Source organism: Crinia signifera, chromosome 8 (assembly GCF_055691185.1).
Source record: "Crinia signifera chromosome 8, ASM5569118v1, whole genome shotgun sequence".
Lineage (NCBI taxonomy): Eukaryota > Metazoa > Chordata > Amphibia > Anura > Myobatrachidae > Crinia > Crinia signifera.
In genome coordinates this window covers 138,190,984-138,206,049 of record NC_139224.1, presented here as the reverse complement: position 1 = coordinate 138,206,049, position 15,066 = coordinate 138,190,984, and the positions used below count along the sequence as shown (strand labels likewise).

At 46.6% G+C, this 15,066-nt stretch overlaps 1 protein-coding gene across 6 annotated transcripts in view; it reads right to left on the bottom strand.

Annotated features, from left to right (window-relative positions):
- SEC16B (SEC16 homolog B, endoplasmic reticulum export factor) overlaps nucleotides 1-15,066 on the bottom strand; it is a 169,219-nt gene that overhangs the window by 87,055 nt on the left and 67,098 nt on the right. For all 6 annotated transcript variants that reach the window (XM_083157257.1, XM_083157258.1, XM_083157255.1 and 3 more), the window contains 2 exons: nucleotides 3,434-3,545; nucleotides 1,921-2,026 (listed from right to left, as the gene is read on the bottom strand). In XM_083157257.1, the coding sequence (XP_083013383.1) occupies nucleotides 1,921-2,026; nucleotides 3,434-3,545 (218 nt within the window). The remainder of the gene's footprint in view (nucleotides 1-1,920; nucleotides 2,027-3,433; nucleotides 3,546-15,066) is intronic.

Here is a 15,066-nt window from a genome sequence, read left to right as displayed (position 1 = left end):
AATAATATATTTCTCTAATGGGAAGACAGTTTGCAAAGCTATATCAAAAAGCTATATCTGGAGAATGGAAACTTCTATTGTCTCGTAAACACCAAAGAAGCAAAGCACTAAACTCAATTATACACTTACAAATTAATTACTCTCAAGCTTTAGATTTCATTATTGGATGCTTACAGTAATTCCATAATATTGAGGCATTGATAAATGAATAACCAATACCATTATTAACTGCTGCTAAATACTGGTATTTGACACATCAGCAGAGAGTTTTAATTTGCTTCCACAAGGGGTGTGGCCCTGAGAGAGATCAGTGATACTGGCGCAATAGATCAGTGTATATTTTGTTGCAAGTATTAAAAACTGTTTTGGAATGTAGAGCACAGCACTGTACTTTCTGATGCACTTTCTACTGCAATACTACGGTGCAGGCTATAGTGGAAATAGAGGAGGTCATATGGAAAAGCTGGGTGGAGGGGGGTTAAAAGGTGCTCTGAAATACCCTCCTCTTGGCAAGTGGCACAAATTATGGCAACAATAGTAATGGTATATAATACAATTGCTAAAATTGCTGCACCATCGTGCAATGTACCGTACAGAGCAGAGCTGCTGCACGTGCCCACTGATGGCAGCTTCTTCTACTAGACTTGCTGTGTGTGGATCTGAGTCCTCAGTCATTGCACTGGACTTGAGAGCAGCTTCCAGGAAGAAGAGACTGGGGTTTTACTGTTAGGTGGGAGAATGTGCAAAACTGGTTCTATTATGTATGTGTGTGTGTGTGTGTTTATTTATGGCAGAGAGACTGGCAATGGGTTTTATATCTTAACCCCTTCCCTGATTGACTAGCTGGATCATGCATCCACTGATAACCTTCAATGGTCTAAACCAGGCATGTCCAAACTATGGCCCTCCAGCTGTTTTGAAACTACAAGTCCCATCATGCCTTGTCAAAGTTTTACTCTTAGGGAAGGTTAAAACTATGGCAAGTGGTTTCACAACAGCTGAAGGGCCATAGTTTGGACATGCCTGTTCTAAACCATTGATGGTTTCCTGTTGATAGTTTCCTGCCATTGATATAAAACCAATGATGGTTTTATCAAAAAAGACTATCGATGGGAGCAGGGGTACCTAAGGAGGTACGAGACAGGTTGAGGGCCCAATGGGGGTTCGGGGCATTTGCAGTGGAGACACCGCTCCCCTATGCTGTGCTGCTGATGCAGTGGTGGATCCCGGAAGTGGGTGATCAGTGCGATTGCCCCCACCTGACACACTTCTTTCTGTATTGTCTTGTATTCTAGCTGTGCAGCCACAGTGGAACATCCTGGTGAGAGAGAGATGACTGCTGCTGCCCAGCTGGACTGCAGAGGGTCAAGGGAAGCTGCTGCTACAGAACGGTGCCAGTCTAATTTCTCTCACTGCTTGATGTGCTGCTGCGGTTGCACAGTTATACAGGTGTGGACAGCGTTAGTGGCCAGAATGAATATTTTTACAGGTAGGGGCGATCGCACTCACTCCTTTACCTTGAGCCACTAAAGGCTCTGGATGAGAGCCCCATAGATAGACCTCCATTGAAACACCCACAATGACATAGTCATTCCTGTATCATGCTGCCGCCATGCCCCCCTGTCCTGATTCACAGATCTGAAATGTTGGGAGAGAAAATGTTGAAACCTAACAGGTGTCTAGTTAGTAGACAAGAGAAAAACATATGGACAATCATATGTGGATCAAGTTAAATCTTGTAAAACATGTCTTTAAATCTTTCAGTGAGTCACACAAATACTGTACACCTAAAAAATGTTTTACAAAAAGAAAAAATGTAGGGACATGCAGGGAGGCAGATGGGATGTGCGGCGAAATGTCAGTACGGATATATCTAGAAAACATGAATGTTTTACTGTTCTGTATACTGGTAGGAAGTACCTGGAAAGAGGGGATACAATAGTTGGATTTTCCCAAACTTTGGCAATATTCCAGGACCTCAGTGCGCTGGATGTTTGCTGTGCAGGCAAATTTCTTAAACGTCTGGCTGAAAAATAGCAGCAATAGTCATCACATAGAACTACAGAGGGAAAGGTGGATGTTGGAGAGAATGAATCGGACATAAAGAACACAAGAAGGAAATAAATAAGAACTCTCAGAAGAGAGAAATACAAATATGACATAAAAACCTTCTCAAATCCATTTTCTGATACTACTTTCTATAGAAAGACACTGCCCTCCAGTGGTAAAAAGAATTAGTGCTAGTCTAATGATTTTCTTTCCTATACTTAAGCTAAGCAACAAACAAATGTATTTAAGACTATTCTACAGATCACAATCAAATCCAGAACACTTTTCCATATTGTACCTATCACCCCTTAATCACTGAGGGTTTTATTATCTTCTAAAATCCATCAATGCCTACACTCTATTATTCAACCCTGTCATTCGAACCGCGGTTGGCTGAAATCAATGGGAGATTTCACATGTGAACAGCTTGAACAATCATTTTGGCGTTTATAGAATCCGGCCCAAAATAGAGCTGTGAGCTAGAACATGGAATTATGCCCCCACTGAGTCTGATAACAGAGACACCACTGTGATGAATAGTCCGACAGAGCAAAACCAGGGCCTCGGCTAGAATCCAGATTTTTTTTAATATCCACCTGCATTTCCCTGCCCATTTGCAAGCTTTTAAGTTACAAGGAAGATCGAGGCACAGCGTTATCTTAATTATATGATATGACTAAAAAATGTGGGTGCCTATAATGAACTCAGGGTATAAGGTCGATACGCTAAGTTGGAAGGGGGTAAGCGATCTGACAGATAATGGATCTGGGTTAGCTGAAGCATGTCTGTAAATATACAGTGGGGGAAATTTACTAAGCTGGGAGTTAAATTTCACACGGGTCGCTGCTATAGAAAACCAATCAGAACCTACTTATTTATTTAGCACCTTCTAGAACAGGGGTAGCCAACTCCAGTCCTGGAGAGCTACCAACAGTTCACGTTTTCCAGCTCACCTCGCAGGTGCACAGGTGCACTCATTACTGACTAACACATTTTATAAGAGCCACAGGTGGAGCTAATTGCTTCACTTGTAATTCTGTGAGGTGAGCTCGAAAATATGAACTGTTGGTAGCTCTCGAGGACTGGAGTTGGCTGCCTCTGTTCTAGAAGATAACAGATAGTGGGGCAGATGTATTAAGCCTTAACAAGAGATAAATGCAAGGGTGTTAAAGAGAGATAAGCGTCCAGCCAATCAGCTCCTTACTGACTTTTTTCAAACACAGGCTGTAACATGGCAGTTAGCAGGTGATTGGCTGGACGTTTAGCTCTCCTTATCACCCTTGCATTTATCTCTTGTATTAAACAGCATTATAATCTCATCAATTTTAATAAGATCTCCAGTAACAAACATCAATGGCATTCTTCCAATGAGTAATATACTTACCTAGACTTACTGCCCAACAAAACCAAACGGTCAGATTTCTCATAGAAATGGCCAAGCGAGATGCCGGCAGTCAGGAAACAGCAGTGTCCAGCCTCTATAAAGCCTTTATGGACTGAATAAAAACAGAACACAAGAATGACAGTCAGTGTTGTGCTACAGTGGTTTCTACTACTGTCGCTGTCTTGTTAGTATACGGGCTGTTAGTATATGGATATATCCTTTTAGTGCCATTTCTCACACGTGCATGCTCACTAGATAAACAACTATGGGTGATTCCCAGGCGCATGTGAGGGAGAGTGGATATCACTGGGGGGCAACTGAGTGTTCACACATTGGCTACTTCAAAGGTGCGTAGACTTAATTGTAGCCAATGCAGAGGTGAACGTACTCAGAGATGCATCTGGCTTAAGGCGGAACTCTTACACCAGGGACAGGGCTAGTGCAAACGCACGCGGATTGTGATAGATACTTTCTCTAGTGCATGTACAGTATATGGGGTGATGCAGCCAGCTCCCAGTACAGATGGGAGAGATCCAAATGAATTATTGTGCGTGACTCTAAATAGGCCCAGCAGTGCTCATGTGCACCACAAGCCACGTGAGTGCTCCCACTGCAAGTTTACATGATCGAATGACTGCACATGCATACCGCATGCATACCGCATGTGCGAGGGGAATTAGCAACGGAAAGTGCGTATGGGTCATAAGCGCAAAAGGGTCGCATATTGACAGCAAGTTGGTGTTTGAGAACGGTAACATGGCATATCTGGGTGTGTCAGAAAAAGCGCAGGTGTGCCCTGGTGTTTTTGAGGAAGGTCTGTGACCACTTCCATTCTGTCTCTGCTACAGATTAGGATTAACCTCAGACCTACTCAGATCTGCACAGATGGCAAAGTCTCCCCATAGTGCTGGGATGTGGGTATGGCTCTGCGAGTGGATTGCGGTTAGCGATCCATTGGCAATTTATTTGCAAGTCTTCATGGGGCGGTTACTTTTTCTGTCTGGGGGGTGGCTTTCTATTCGCTGCAATATCTCAGGCCAAGCTGAATTAGGCCCATAGTACCATGCTACAGAGTAAAAAAGACCGCGAGTATGGACATACTTAGCTCCTCCCACAGACATGTTTACATAGTGTCCTGAGTTAACTGGATGGAGATAATGAAAAAAAACTAGAGCATCAATGACATCACTCTCCCTGTCTAGCTAGCAATCCTCCACAGTACATGTCTCGGCTGAAAATCCTTCTAGCAGTTAGTCACTGTTCGTTTAGATAGAGAAGCACCAACTTACTTACATGGTAGAGTGACAGAGAGCATGGCAGACATATTTAACATGTATAATATATAGTTATGTAATGCACAGTCTTTGATATAAACAGGGCCGGTGCAAGGCACCGGAGCGCCCCAGGCGAGTCGGGGTGGGGGCGCCCCGGTGCCAGGGGGGGGGGGGGGTAGGTACCTGTCCTGCGGCGCTGTGTATTTAAATCTGGCGGCGGAGGCAGCGGGGGTCCCTGCAGTCCATTAGAAATCACAAGCGCTATCCGCCGGGCTATGCGGAAGCGCTTCTAGTGTGAAAACTCTGGCAGCACGCTGATTGGCTGAGATCAGCGTGCACCGTGCTGCCAGAGTTTTCACACTAGAAGCGCTTCCGCATAGCCCGGCGGATAGCGCTCGTGATTTCTAATGGACTGCAGGGACCCCCGCTGCTTCCGCCGCCAGATTTAAATACACAGCGCCGCAGGACAGGTACCAGGCGGCACAAAATGCCGCCCTCCAGTGGCCGGCGCCCTAGGCAAATGCCTAGATTTGCCTAGTGGTGGCGCCGGCCCTGGATATAAAATGGCTGCTCAGATCCGTAGCAACATTTGCTTTTGTTGATAAGCTTTGCATATTGGGGGTTATTCAGGTTGGCTGGTAATGAGACAAATTTGTCCAGGGACTGATTGTGCAGCTCTGCGCATGCATATATGCGAATATATATATGCATGTTCAGGGCTGCTATACAAACGCCTTTGGCAACTTTGACTGATGTCACATGACACCAGCGCCCGCCCCCTGTTCAGCTATTTCCGGGCCAGATAAAAGTCAGACGAGACTGACTTTTATCTAACAGCAGGTGAAAAATCATTTAATAGCTGGTGACCATAGAATGATTTTTCACCTGTACGCCCACATGTGATTGGATGTGTCAGCTTACACACCCGTTTGCATGCCGGGCCAGACATTCGCACAGTGGCTCCGGGACGGGCGTTCGCTTACAGCATTTCATCGCTTGTTTCCAACCTGAATCAGGCTCATTGTCCCCTCATTATCACTAAAGGCTGCAAATATCACTCACTGAAAACACTGGACATTGACAAAGAAGGTTCGGACCTGGGCCCTTATTCAGATCTGATCGCAGTACAAATTTATTCTCAAAATGGGCAAAACCATGTGCACTGCAGGTGAGGCAGATGTAACATGTGCAGAGAGAGTTAGATACTGGCTGCATTATTTTTACACTGCTATTTAGATTTCAGCTTCAACACACTGCACCCAAATCTTTCTCTGCACATTACATCTACCCCACCTGCAGTGCACATGGTTTTGCCCATTTTGAGAACACATTTGTACTGCAATCAGATCTCAATAAGGCCATGGACTGTACATTTTGCATTAAGCTGCTATTTATTTCTTGTCTGAGTGTAGATGGCCTGATTGAAATTCTATCATTCAGTCCAAAGAGACCTTTGCTTAGATTCCACTGTTTGTAGTAGGGTAGGTCTACTTTGGGTACCGGACGCGGTCCTGACAGTCGGGATCCCGACAGTCAGGGCCGTTTCTAGACAATTTAGCTCCCAGGGCAAAGAAATAAAAATGCGCCCCCCCCCCCCCCCCCCCCCCCCCAAATATATAACATGGTACAGAAAAAATTGCGCGCGCCTAAGGCGCGCGCGCCGAAATAGGGGGTGTGGTTTATTTGACGAAAGGGGCGTGGCTTAATATAAGGGGTTTGGTCTAGCAGGACAACAATTACCTTAAATCTAACTTTTGCGACCTGCATGACCAGACATTGGTTACCGCAGGAATTGTCATTGTCCTCCCGCACTTAAGTTGGCCAGCTGAAGGCCACACAGTGACCTAGTACACCTCACAGATCAAGGCCAATGACAGCCTACTTAAATCATTATACACTATTTATCCGTGATTCCAATAACACATTACGCAGCACACTGTGATGACAATTACACCTTATGTCGCACACCATGATGACAATTACACATTATGTCGCACACCTTGATGACAATTACACATTATGTCGCACATCATGATGCCCATTAGACCCCCACACTGTGATGCCCGTTACACTCCACACTGTAATGGCAATTACGCAATACTCCCCACACCCTAACGCCTATTACACATTCGGTACTTGTGTAATATCTGGGCGCCCGATTTTTTCATTGTATTGCATCGCATCACATGCAATATAGTGGCATTCAATTCATGCGATGTGATTTTTCATTGTAAAGACCCGATTTTTAATTGTATAGTCACCCATGGGTGATTTCATACCCCCACTATCCAACTACGCATGGAGTTGATCTTATATAGTGTGGCGAGCGCAGCGAGCCACCGAGCCGTAAGCGTGGCGAGTGCAGCGAGCCCCACGAGGGGACGCAGAATACATGTAAAGTAATCTGCGTCCGCTCGCCACACTACAGTATATAAAATCAACTCCATGCTTAGTTGGATAGTGGGGGTATGAAATCACCCATGGGTGACTATCCAATGAAAAATCGGGTCTTTACAATGAAAAATCGCATCACATCGCATGCCTTAAGTAGTGGCATGCGATGAAAAAAATTGGGCGCCCAGATAATACACAAGTACCACACATTTTGCCCCACGCACCGCTGCTGCCGTTTACTAATATGCCCCCACAGTGCCAGATATGCCCCCACAGTGCCATATATATATATATGCCCCCACAGTGGCAGATACGCACCCACATTGCCACACATATGCCCCCACAGTGACAGCTATGCACCCACAGTGCCACACATATGCCCCCACAGTGCCACAGATACGCCCCCACAGTGCCATACATATATGCCCCCACAGTGGCAGATATGCCCCCACAGTGACAAATATTCCCCCAGTGCCACAGATATGCCCCCACAGTGGCAGATTTGCCCTCACAGTGCCACACATATGCCACACATATGCCCCCACAGTGACAGCTATGCACCCACAGTGCCAAATATGCCCCCACAGTGCCACAGATATGCCCCCACAGTGCCATACATATATGCACCCACAGTGCCAAATATGCCCCCACAGTGCCATACATATATGCCCCCACAGTGGCAGATATGCCCCCACAGTGCCACAGATACGCCCCCACAGTGCCATACATATATGCCCCCACAGTGGCAGATATGCCCCCACAGTGACAAATATTCCCCCAGTGCCACAGATATGCCCCCACAGTGGCAGATTTGCCCTCACAGTGCCACACATATGCCCCCACAGTGACAGCTATGCACCCACAGTGCCAAATATGCCCCCACAGTGCCACAGATATGCCCCCACAGTGCCATACATATATGCACCCACAGTGCCAAATATGCCCCCACAGTGCCATACATATATGCCCCCACAGTGGCAGATATGCCCCCACAGTGCCACAGATACGCCCCCACAGTGCCATACATATATGCCCCCACAGTGGCAGATATGCCCCCACAGTGACAAATATTCCCCCAGTGCCACAGATATGCCCCCACAGTGGCAGATTTGCCCTCACAGTGCCACACATATGCCACACATATGCCCCCACAGTGACAGCTATGCCCCCACAGTGCCAAATATGCCCCCACAGTGCCACAGATATGCCCCCACAGTGCCATACATATATGCACCCACAGTGCCAAATATGCCCCCACAGTGCCATACATATATGCCCCCACAGTGGCAGATATGCCCCCACAGTGCCACACATATATGCCCCCACAAAGCCACATATATGCCCCCACAGTGCCATAAATATATACCCCCACATATGCCCGCACAACTCACTGTGTCTCAGCTGCTGGCCTGCTGCTGATGCGCTGCTGCTGCTGCTGCTGCTGCTGATTTCTTGGGGACTCGGAGGGGAGCGGAGCGCACATCACGCGCCTCGCCTTCACAGTGTGTGCCTGAGCCGTCAGCCATTCATAGCTCGCGGGCTGGCTCCTGATTGGCTGCCGCCCGCGAGCTCTGATTGGCTGACAGCCAAGTGAGCGAGGGGAAGGAGAGACGCGATGCGCTCCCCTCCCCTCCCCTGGGAAATTGCTGAGCTGTGGCGCCGCGGACGGGGATAGGGGGCAAAGGCGGCGCTGGGGGGAGCTGCCAGGCGCCCCTGCAGTTTAACAGAGGCTGACAAGCCGTGCGGCGCCCCGGGCTGCTGCACGGCTTGTCCGCCTCTAAAAACGGCCCTGCCGACAGTCATTTACCTGACATCGGGATCCCGACTGTCAAAACGCCGACAGACGGGTGCCCGATGGCCATCCGCTATTTTCCCTCGTGGGGGTCCACGACCCCCATAGAGGGAGAATAGAATAGGTGGCGAGTGTAGCGAGCCACCGTGCCCACAGCGTGGCGAGCGCAGCGAGCCCGCAAGGGGCTTTGTTGCGCTCAGCATGCTGTCTGAGTCAGGGCAGTCGGGATCCCGACGTCAGGCTAATGACTGTCGGGATCCCGACTGTCGGAACCCTATACCCAGGGCTATTTTTCAGTAGGCTCCAGCAGGAACTGAGGCCCTTATTCTAGTTCATTCTTTCTGACAAAATATTTCTTAGATGGACAAAACCATGTGAACTGCAGGTGAGGCAGGTGTAAAACCCAACCCTCACCTGCCTCACCTGCAGTGCACATGGTTTTGTCCATCTAAGAAATATTTTGTCAGAAAGAGTGAACTAGAATAAGGGCCTCAGTTCCTGCAGGAGCCTACTGAAAAATAGCCCTGCCTATACCACACCCGTCTACTTTCACTGCCTAGTTTTGGTGTATGGTGGGGCAAGACTAGGCAAGGTGATCTGGATTGGCTTGTGTGGGTCTAACTAGAGCAGGGGTGGCCAACCGGTCAGAGGTAAAGAGCCGAAAAATATCGGTAGTCAAGCTAAAGAGCCGACATCATGCGCGCGCCGAAGGCGCATGCGCCAAAAAAAGGGGTGTCGTTTATTTTGACCCCTTGGGTGGGTGTGATACAAATATGCCTCCAATAGTGCAGTGCCATATATACATATGCCCCCAATAGTGCCAGATACACATATGCCCCCCACGGTGCCAGGTATGCACCACACGGTGCTGGGTATGCCCCCACAGTGCCACAAACTGCTATGCCCCCACAGTGCAAATTTCCCAGAAGCAGCACTCACCATTGTTGCTGCTGCTGCCGGGCGGGGAAAGGACAGTCTGGTGTCCCCCTGTCATGTCACCGATGGGAGGAGAGCACAGCACAGCACACCGCGCGTCTCCTTCCCCCTCACTTCCCTGTGACTGGGCTGTCCACCAATCAAAGCTCGCTGGCCGGCTCCTGATTGGCTGCTGGCCCGCGAGCTCTGATTGGCGGACGGCCCAGTCACAAGGATGCACAGTAAGGGGTAGGAGAGATGCGCAATGCGTGCTCTCCTCCCCTCAGGGGGACTGGGACGGACGGTGGGCGGCGGGCAGCAGTGTGAGCAGAAGCCTCACTTTACAAGGGGGAGAGCCGCATGAGGCTCAAGAGCCACGGGTTGGCCACCACTGAACTAGAGTCTGCATTCAGGCAGCAACAGTTACTACTGGTCTCAAGTCTAAAACAACTTGTTGCTTTATTGCTCTCAACTGTATGAGCCCTAATCTGTACCATACTGGGAATGAATAATGCTGGGAATACGTCACTTCAGCTATGTAGTTGTACATAAAAGTTGGGTTAGAAATATGGGCATCAGGGCAGAGCTGCTGCAAATTACTAGCAAACAGATGCAAATTCATTCATGCATTAGCTCAAACGTGCTGCTAATGTATTACGGGTGAGAATGCAGGCATGTAAATGCATGTGCCTGTTTTATGGATCTCTCCCTAGATGTCAGCCATAAACCAATTAATATTGCAGAAAATACAAAATACAGCTCGATAGATCGCCTCAATTAGCTTAAATTGGTGTTTTAAAAAGAGGCAATTCCGACACAATATTGGTGCACTGTGCATGGGATAAATATTGTATATACAACTTGCACAGGCTGCTAATTATCCTCTGGGGTCCTTTATTTGTCCTGGGGTCAAAATCAGCTTCTCAGCGGTTTTCATGTCTCTCTGTTCACAGGGCTAATGACCCATTAGTAATTCAGGTTATTTAAGTCAGGTTTTCTTTTTCAGGGGTCCGCTTAGACCCGTAGCATGAGCTTTTGCAGTGATAATGAAAATATTGGATACCCCAATTAAGGGCCCAATTCAGACATGTATGCAAAGGTCCAAATTGGGTCGTTCTGCAATGTATTGCTCTGTCCCGCTCAAGGGACATCCCGCCTTGTGAATGGCTGAGCTTGGTTTGCGAATGGATGTGTACGTTTTTTCTTGGCACGCCCAAGTAACAGCTGGGAACCGACCCCACACGCCCACTTCCTGTCAGTCATCCTGCTTTCGGCTTGTGAATTATTATTTTTTTTTTTTTGCCAGAGCCTTGCGCAGCTGGGCCTCGTGCATGCGCATTGTTCCAATAATGGTCCGTCGGCCGAATTCGGACCTGTGCGAACAGGTCTGAATTGGACCCTAAATTGGAGGTTTAAACAAATTATTTTGAATCTTGGAAATATACTGAGGGGCCGAAGATTTTCCAAGTCACCATCATTGGCATAGATAACAAAAAATAGAAATGATAACTGTTAAACACAGCATTTTGGCTGTAGGTATGAATTATTAATCTGGGCATCTGAGAATTACTTAGATAGATATAGTATAATGCCTGGAAGATGAGCAGAACACTCACACATATTCATTTTGGAGAAATTGTTTCCCTACAAATCCTACAGATTTTTTGAATATATTATCCCTGCGCTCAGGGCCGGATTAACAATGGGCCTGATGGAGCTACAGCTCCAGGCCCACTCTCCAAATAGGCCCATTTTGTAGCTGAGGGCCATGGCTTTCCAATGAGCCCAGCCCCGCGTCGCTAGCCCCCCGGGAACCGGAGATACCGTCAGGCAAACCTGGAACGTTTTCCCCATAGGATAACATGGGACCCGCTAATTCCGACCTCCACCTGGTTCCAACAGCTGCCAGTTCCCCCTCCGGCATCACAGAAGCTTGAGGTTGATCTCAGTCAAGCTCAAATCGCTGGGCCTTCAATCTGATACCTGGTCCATATGAGTTCATTAATTCTAGAGATATTGCGGGTAAACCAATTTTTTTCAGTTCTGAAATGTAATTTCATGGCTGTTCATGTTGTTTGAGGACAGATTTCTCTGGAAACAAACGGCCCAGTTTCACGGTACCAAAATCATTTGAGGCCCACATGTAAATGGGTCAGTTGGTTCCGAAGATATAGCTGGTTATTTAAAGCGGGCGGGGGTGGTTTTCTCTTGGCTGATGTAAAAGGGGCCAGTCCGGGAATGTCCCTGCATGATCCTGGGACCATATTCCCGGGTATATCCCTGCATTTTCTGGTGTGAAAGGGGTATTATTTCAAATAGCAGTGCTCTAAATAAAGCCGGGCAGCCCCCTGCTCTCTGCCCGGCTTTTAATGGCTGTCATTTCTGCCCAGCAAAGGCTGTGCCCAAGTTACCACAAGCATGTATTCCCCCTTGGCAATGAGCATGTAATCCCACATGGCAACGAGCATGGAACCCCTGGCAATGAACATGGAACCCCTGGCAATGAACATGTAGGTAAGCAACACTTACAGTATGTAGCATACATTTTAATAGGCATTATGGTGTTTGGCATAATACGTAATGAAGATTATCGTGTGTGTCTTAACATGTAATGGGCATTATGGTGTAAATTTTTAATGCGCGCCAATGCCCCTATTTATGAAGCATATTGTGCATTATTTCGCAATCTGTTTGGTATAGCGCAGGCATATCCAAACTATGGCCCTCCAATCTGTGTGGCATAACGTGAATTTTGACTCAATCTGTGTGCCATAGTGTGAATTTTGGCTCACTCGGTGTGAATTTTGGCTCATTCCATGTGGCATAATGTAATAGAGGCAAGTACAGTATAAGGGGGTTACTATTGTGTTGCATGATTTGTATAAGGGGTATATTGTGTGGTAAACTTAGGTGACCACACAAAAGGTGCTGAAATGTTGTCTACCAAATTTCGGCTTTCAGTATTTTTTTATGACTGTAGTGCCGCCTCACCCCGCAAGTATTTTAGGACATCGGCGTCCTGCGGGTGCACCTTTGGAGTGCACCCGTCAATATATCTCCATGCATTTTTCTTATGCCAGCCCCCTGCCTTTTCCAGGCATATATAATTAGTTGAAAGTATATACACAAATACAGACACACCCATGAGCAGATCATCTAAACAGAACACTGGTCACGCCCCCCACATTATTAGGTGCTGGCCACAACCCCTATTATTGCACATAATAGGCCCTTGATCGTTCAGCTCCAGGCCCATTTAGACCTTAATCTGGCTCTGCCTGCGCTGTGGTCAGCCCGTTTACATATTGTTGTTGCACTCACACATATTGCCTACTCTGTTGGAATATTCGAGAAACTCCCATATCTTATATGACTCTCCTACATACCTGGTAATGTAGGCAAGTCTCCCGGAGGATGCCCGCAACCACGCTCTGCCTGATCAAAGCAGGGAGGCTTGATTATGTGATCTGCATTATCAAAGCCTTTTTGGCTTGGTGGTAATTGCAGCACTGTAAAGCGGGGGTGGGCCCACACTGATGTGATCATTGTGTCATCACCCAGTACAGCCCACTTGTCTGTACTCTCCTCCCTTGCACCACCCCCTGGCTTCCTCCTCCCTACCCATCATTGAAATGGATGACCAGCAGCTGGTAGCTTCACAGGTCAGTCTCCAGCACTTGGTTTAAGGGCGCTACATGGAGAAATAATGCTGGTTGTCACTCAATCCGGGTTTTATGGACCCCCCCCCCCCAGCTCCTTAGTGCACAATATAGTATAAGTATCCACATGCACATTCCATATGTCCAGTGGTGGCCCCAGAGGACAGGCTATAGCACAGTTCAAAATTCAAATAGGGGAGAAACACCAACTGCCAGAGACTCACCATATTCGAACTGTTCTGCAGCCCCACCTCTACAACCTCCCCTGCATATGTCCTAGATAAACAGTGCAAGAAGCCATGTGATACTTCCCCCATAGGTATTGAACTTGACTCCTAAAGATCTCCAACTCAATCCTCCCAACAAAAATACTTAGTGTATTATTCCTTACTAGTAGTAAGCCCGCTTTTTTTGTCAATTTATATAAAACTTCATTTGAACCTTTCAAAACACCTCCTGTGACATTTGCAAGCAGAAGCAAAAACTGTGTATTATCCTATGTTAAGATCATCATTTTGTAAGACGTCAAACTGTTCTCTCTCCCTTATTGGTAAAGGTACTATATTGGAAGCACGGACTCATTTCTCTCTTACTTCTGCACTGTCAGAAAGTAGCATCTAACAACTGTAATGTAAACAGGAGAAGCAGTGTGAGAAGTCTGTTGGGTCATTTATGCACAAAACAGTCGTGCTAATCTCATCATAATTAATCTGTCATTCTAAATTGGTACTATAAAAAGTATAGATATGGCCTGGTTGCTATAGCACACTAATGCAAGTAAACAAGTGATAAAATAAGTAATGCTGGTAATTAGAGAAACAGTTGCTGGGAAATCTGGAAACTATGGAAGCCCTTTTTTCACCACTGTGATGGAAAAAAAAAAAACTCCAGTATCTCAAAATATTGATAAACTTTTACAAAATATTGACTTGGTATTTCAAAATATTGAGAAACTTTTTATTGACTTAGTAGCTCAAAATATTGAGAATCTTTTGCAAAATATTGACTTAGTATCTCAAAATATTGAGAATCTTTTTCAAAATATTGAGAAAGTTTTTCAAAATATTGACTTAGTATCTCAAAATATTGAGAAAGTTTTTCAAATATTGACTTAGTATCTCAGAATATCGAGAAACTTTCTCAAAATTATTGACATGGAGTCTGTGCACACACCCACCACTTTGAACTTAGGAAAAATTGTAAAGCTCCCTTGTAAAACCGGGCCCATTCCCATGATGTTCTATTCACCCTACATGAGTTATCATTTTAATAAATTGAACTAATATAAAAGTGTATCAACTAAAGTTAGATGTCGATGGCATCCAGCAGAAACTGGCCGGTCACACACGGTGAATGCTATCTTTAAAGTTAATCTAGCCTAAAATCAATGGTACTTGTGTAGTTTCACGGCGGCAGGCTACGCTACATTTTCAGGGTAGGCTAAGCTACGTTGTCAGCGTAGCCCAAGGGCTGCCTAGCATAGTCAGTGTAGTAACTCTGCGGCAGCCCTGCGTAGTCATCGTAGTGTCCCCGTCAGGCAGCGTAGTCACCTTAATGTCCCCGGGTTAAAATGGTCAATGGTTCCCCCGATGTAATAAT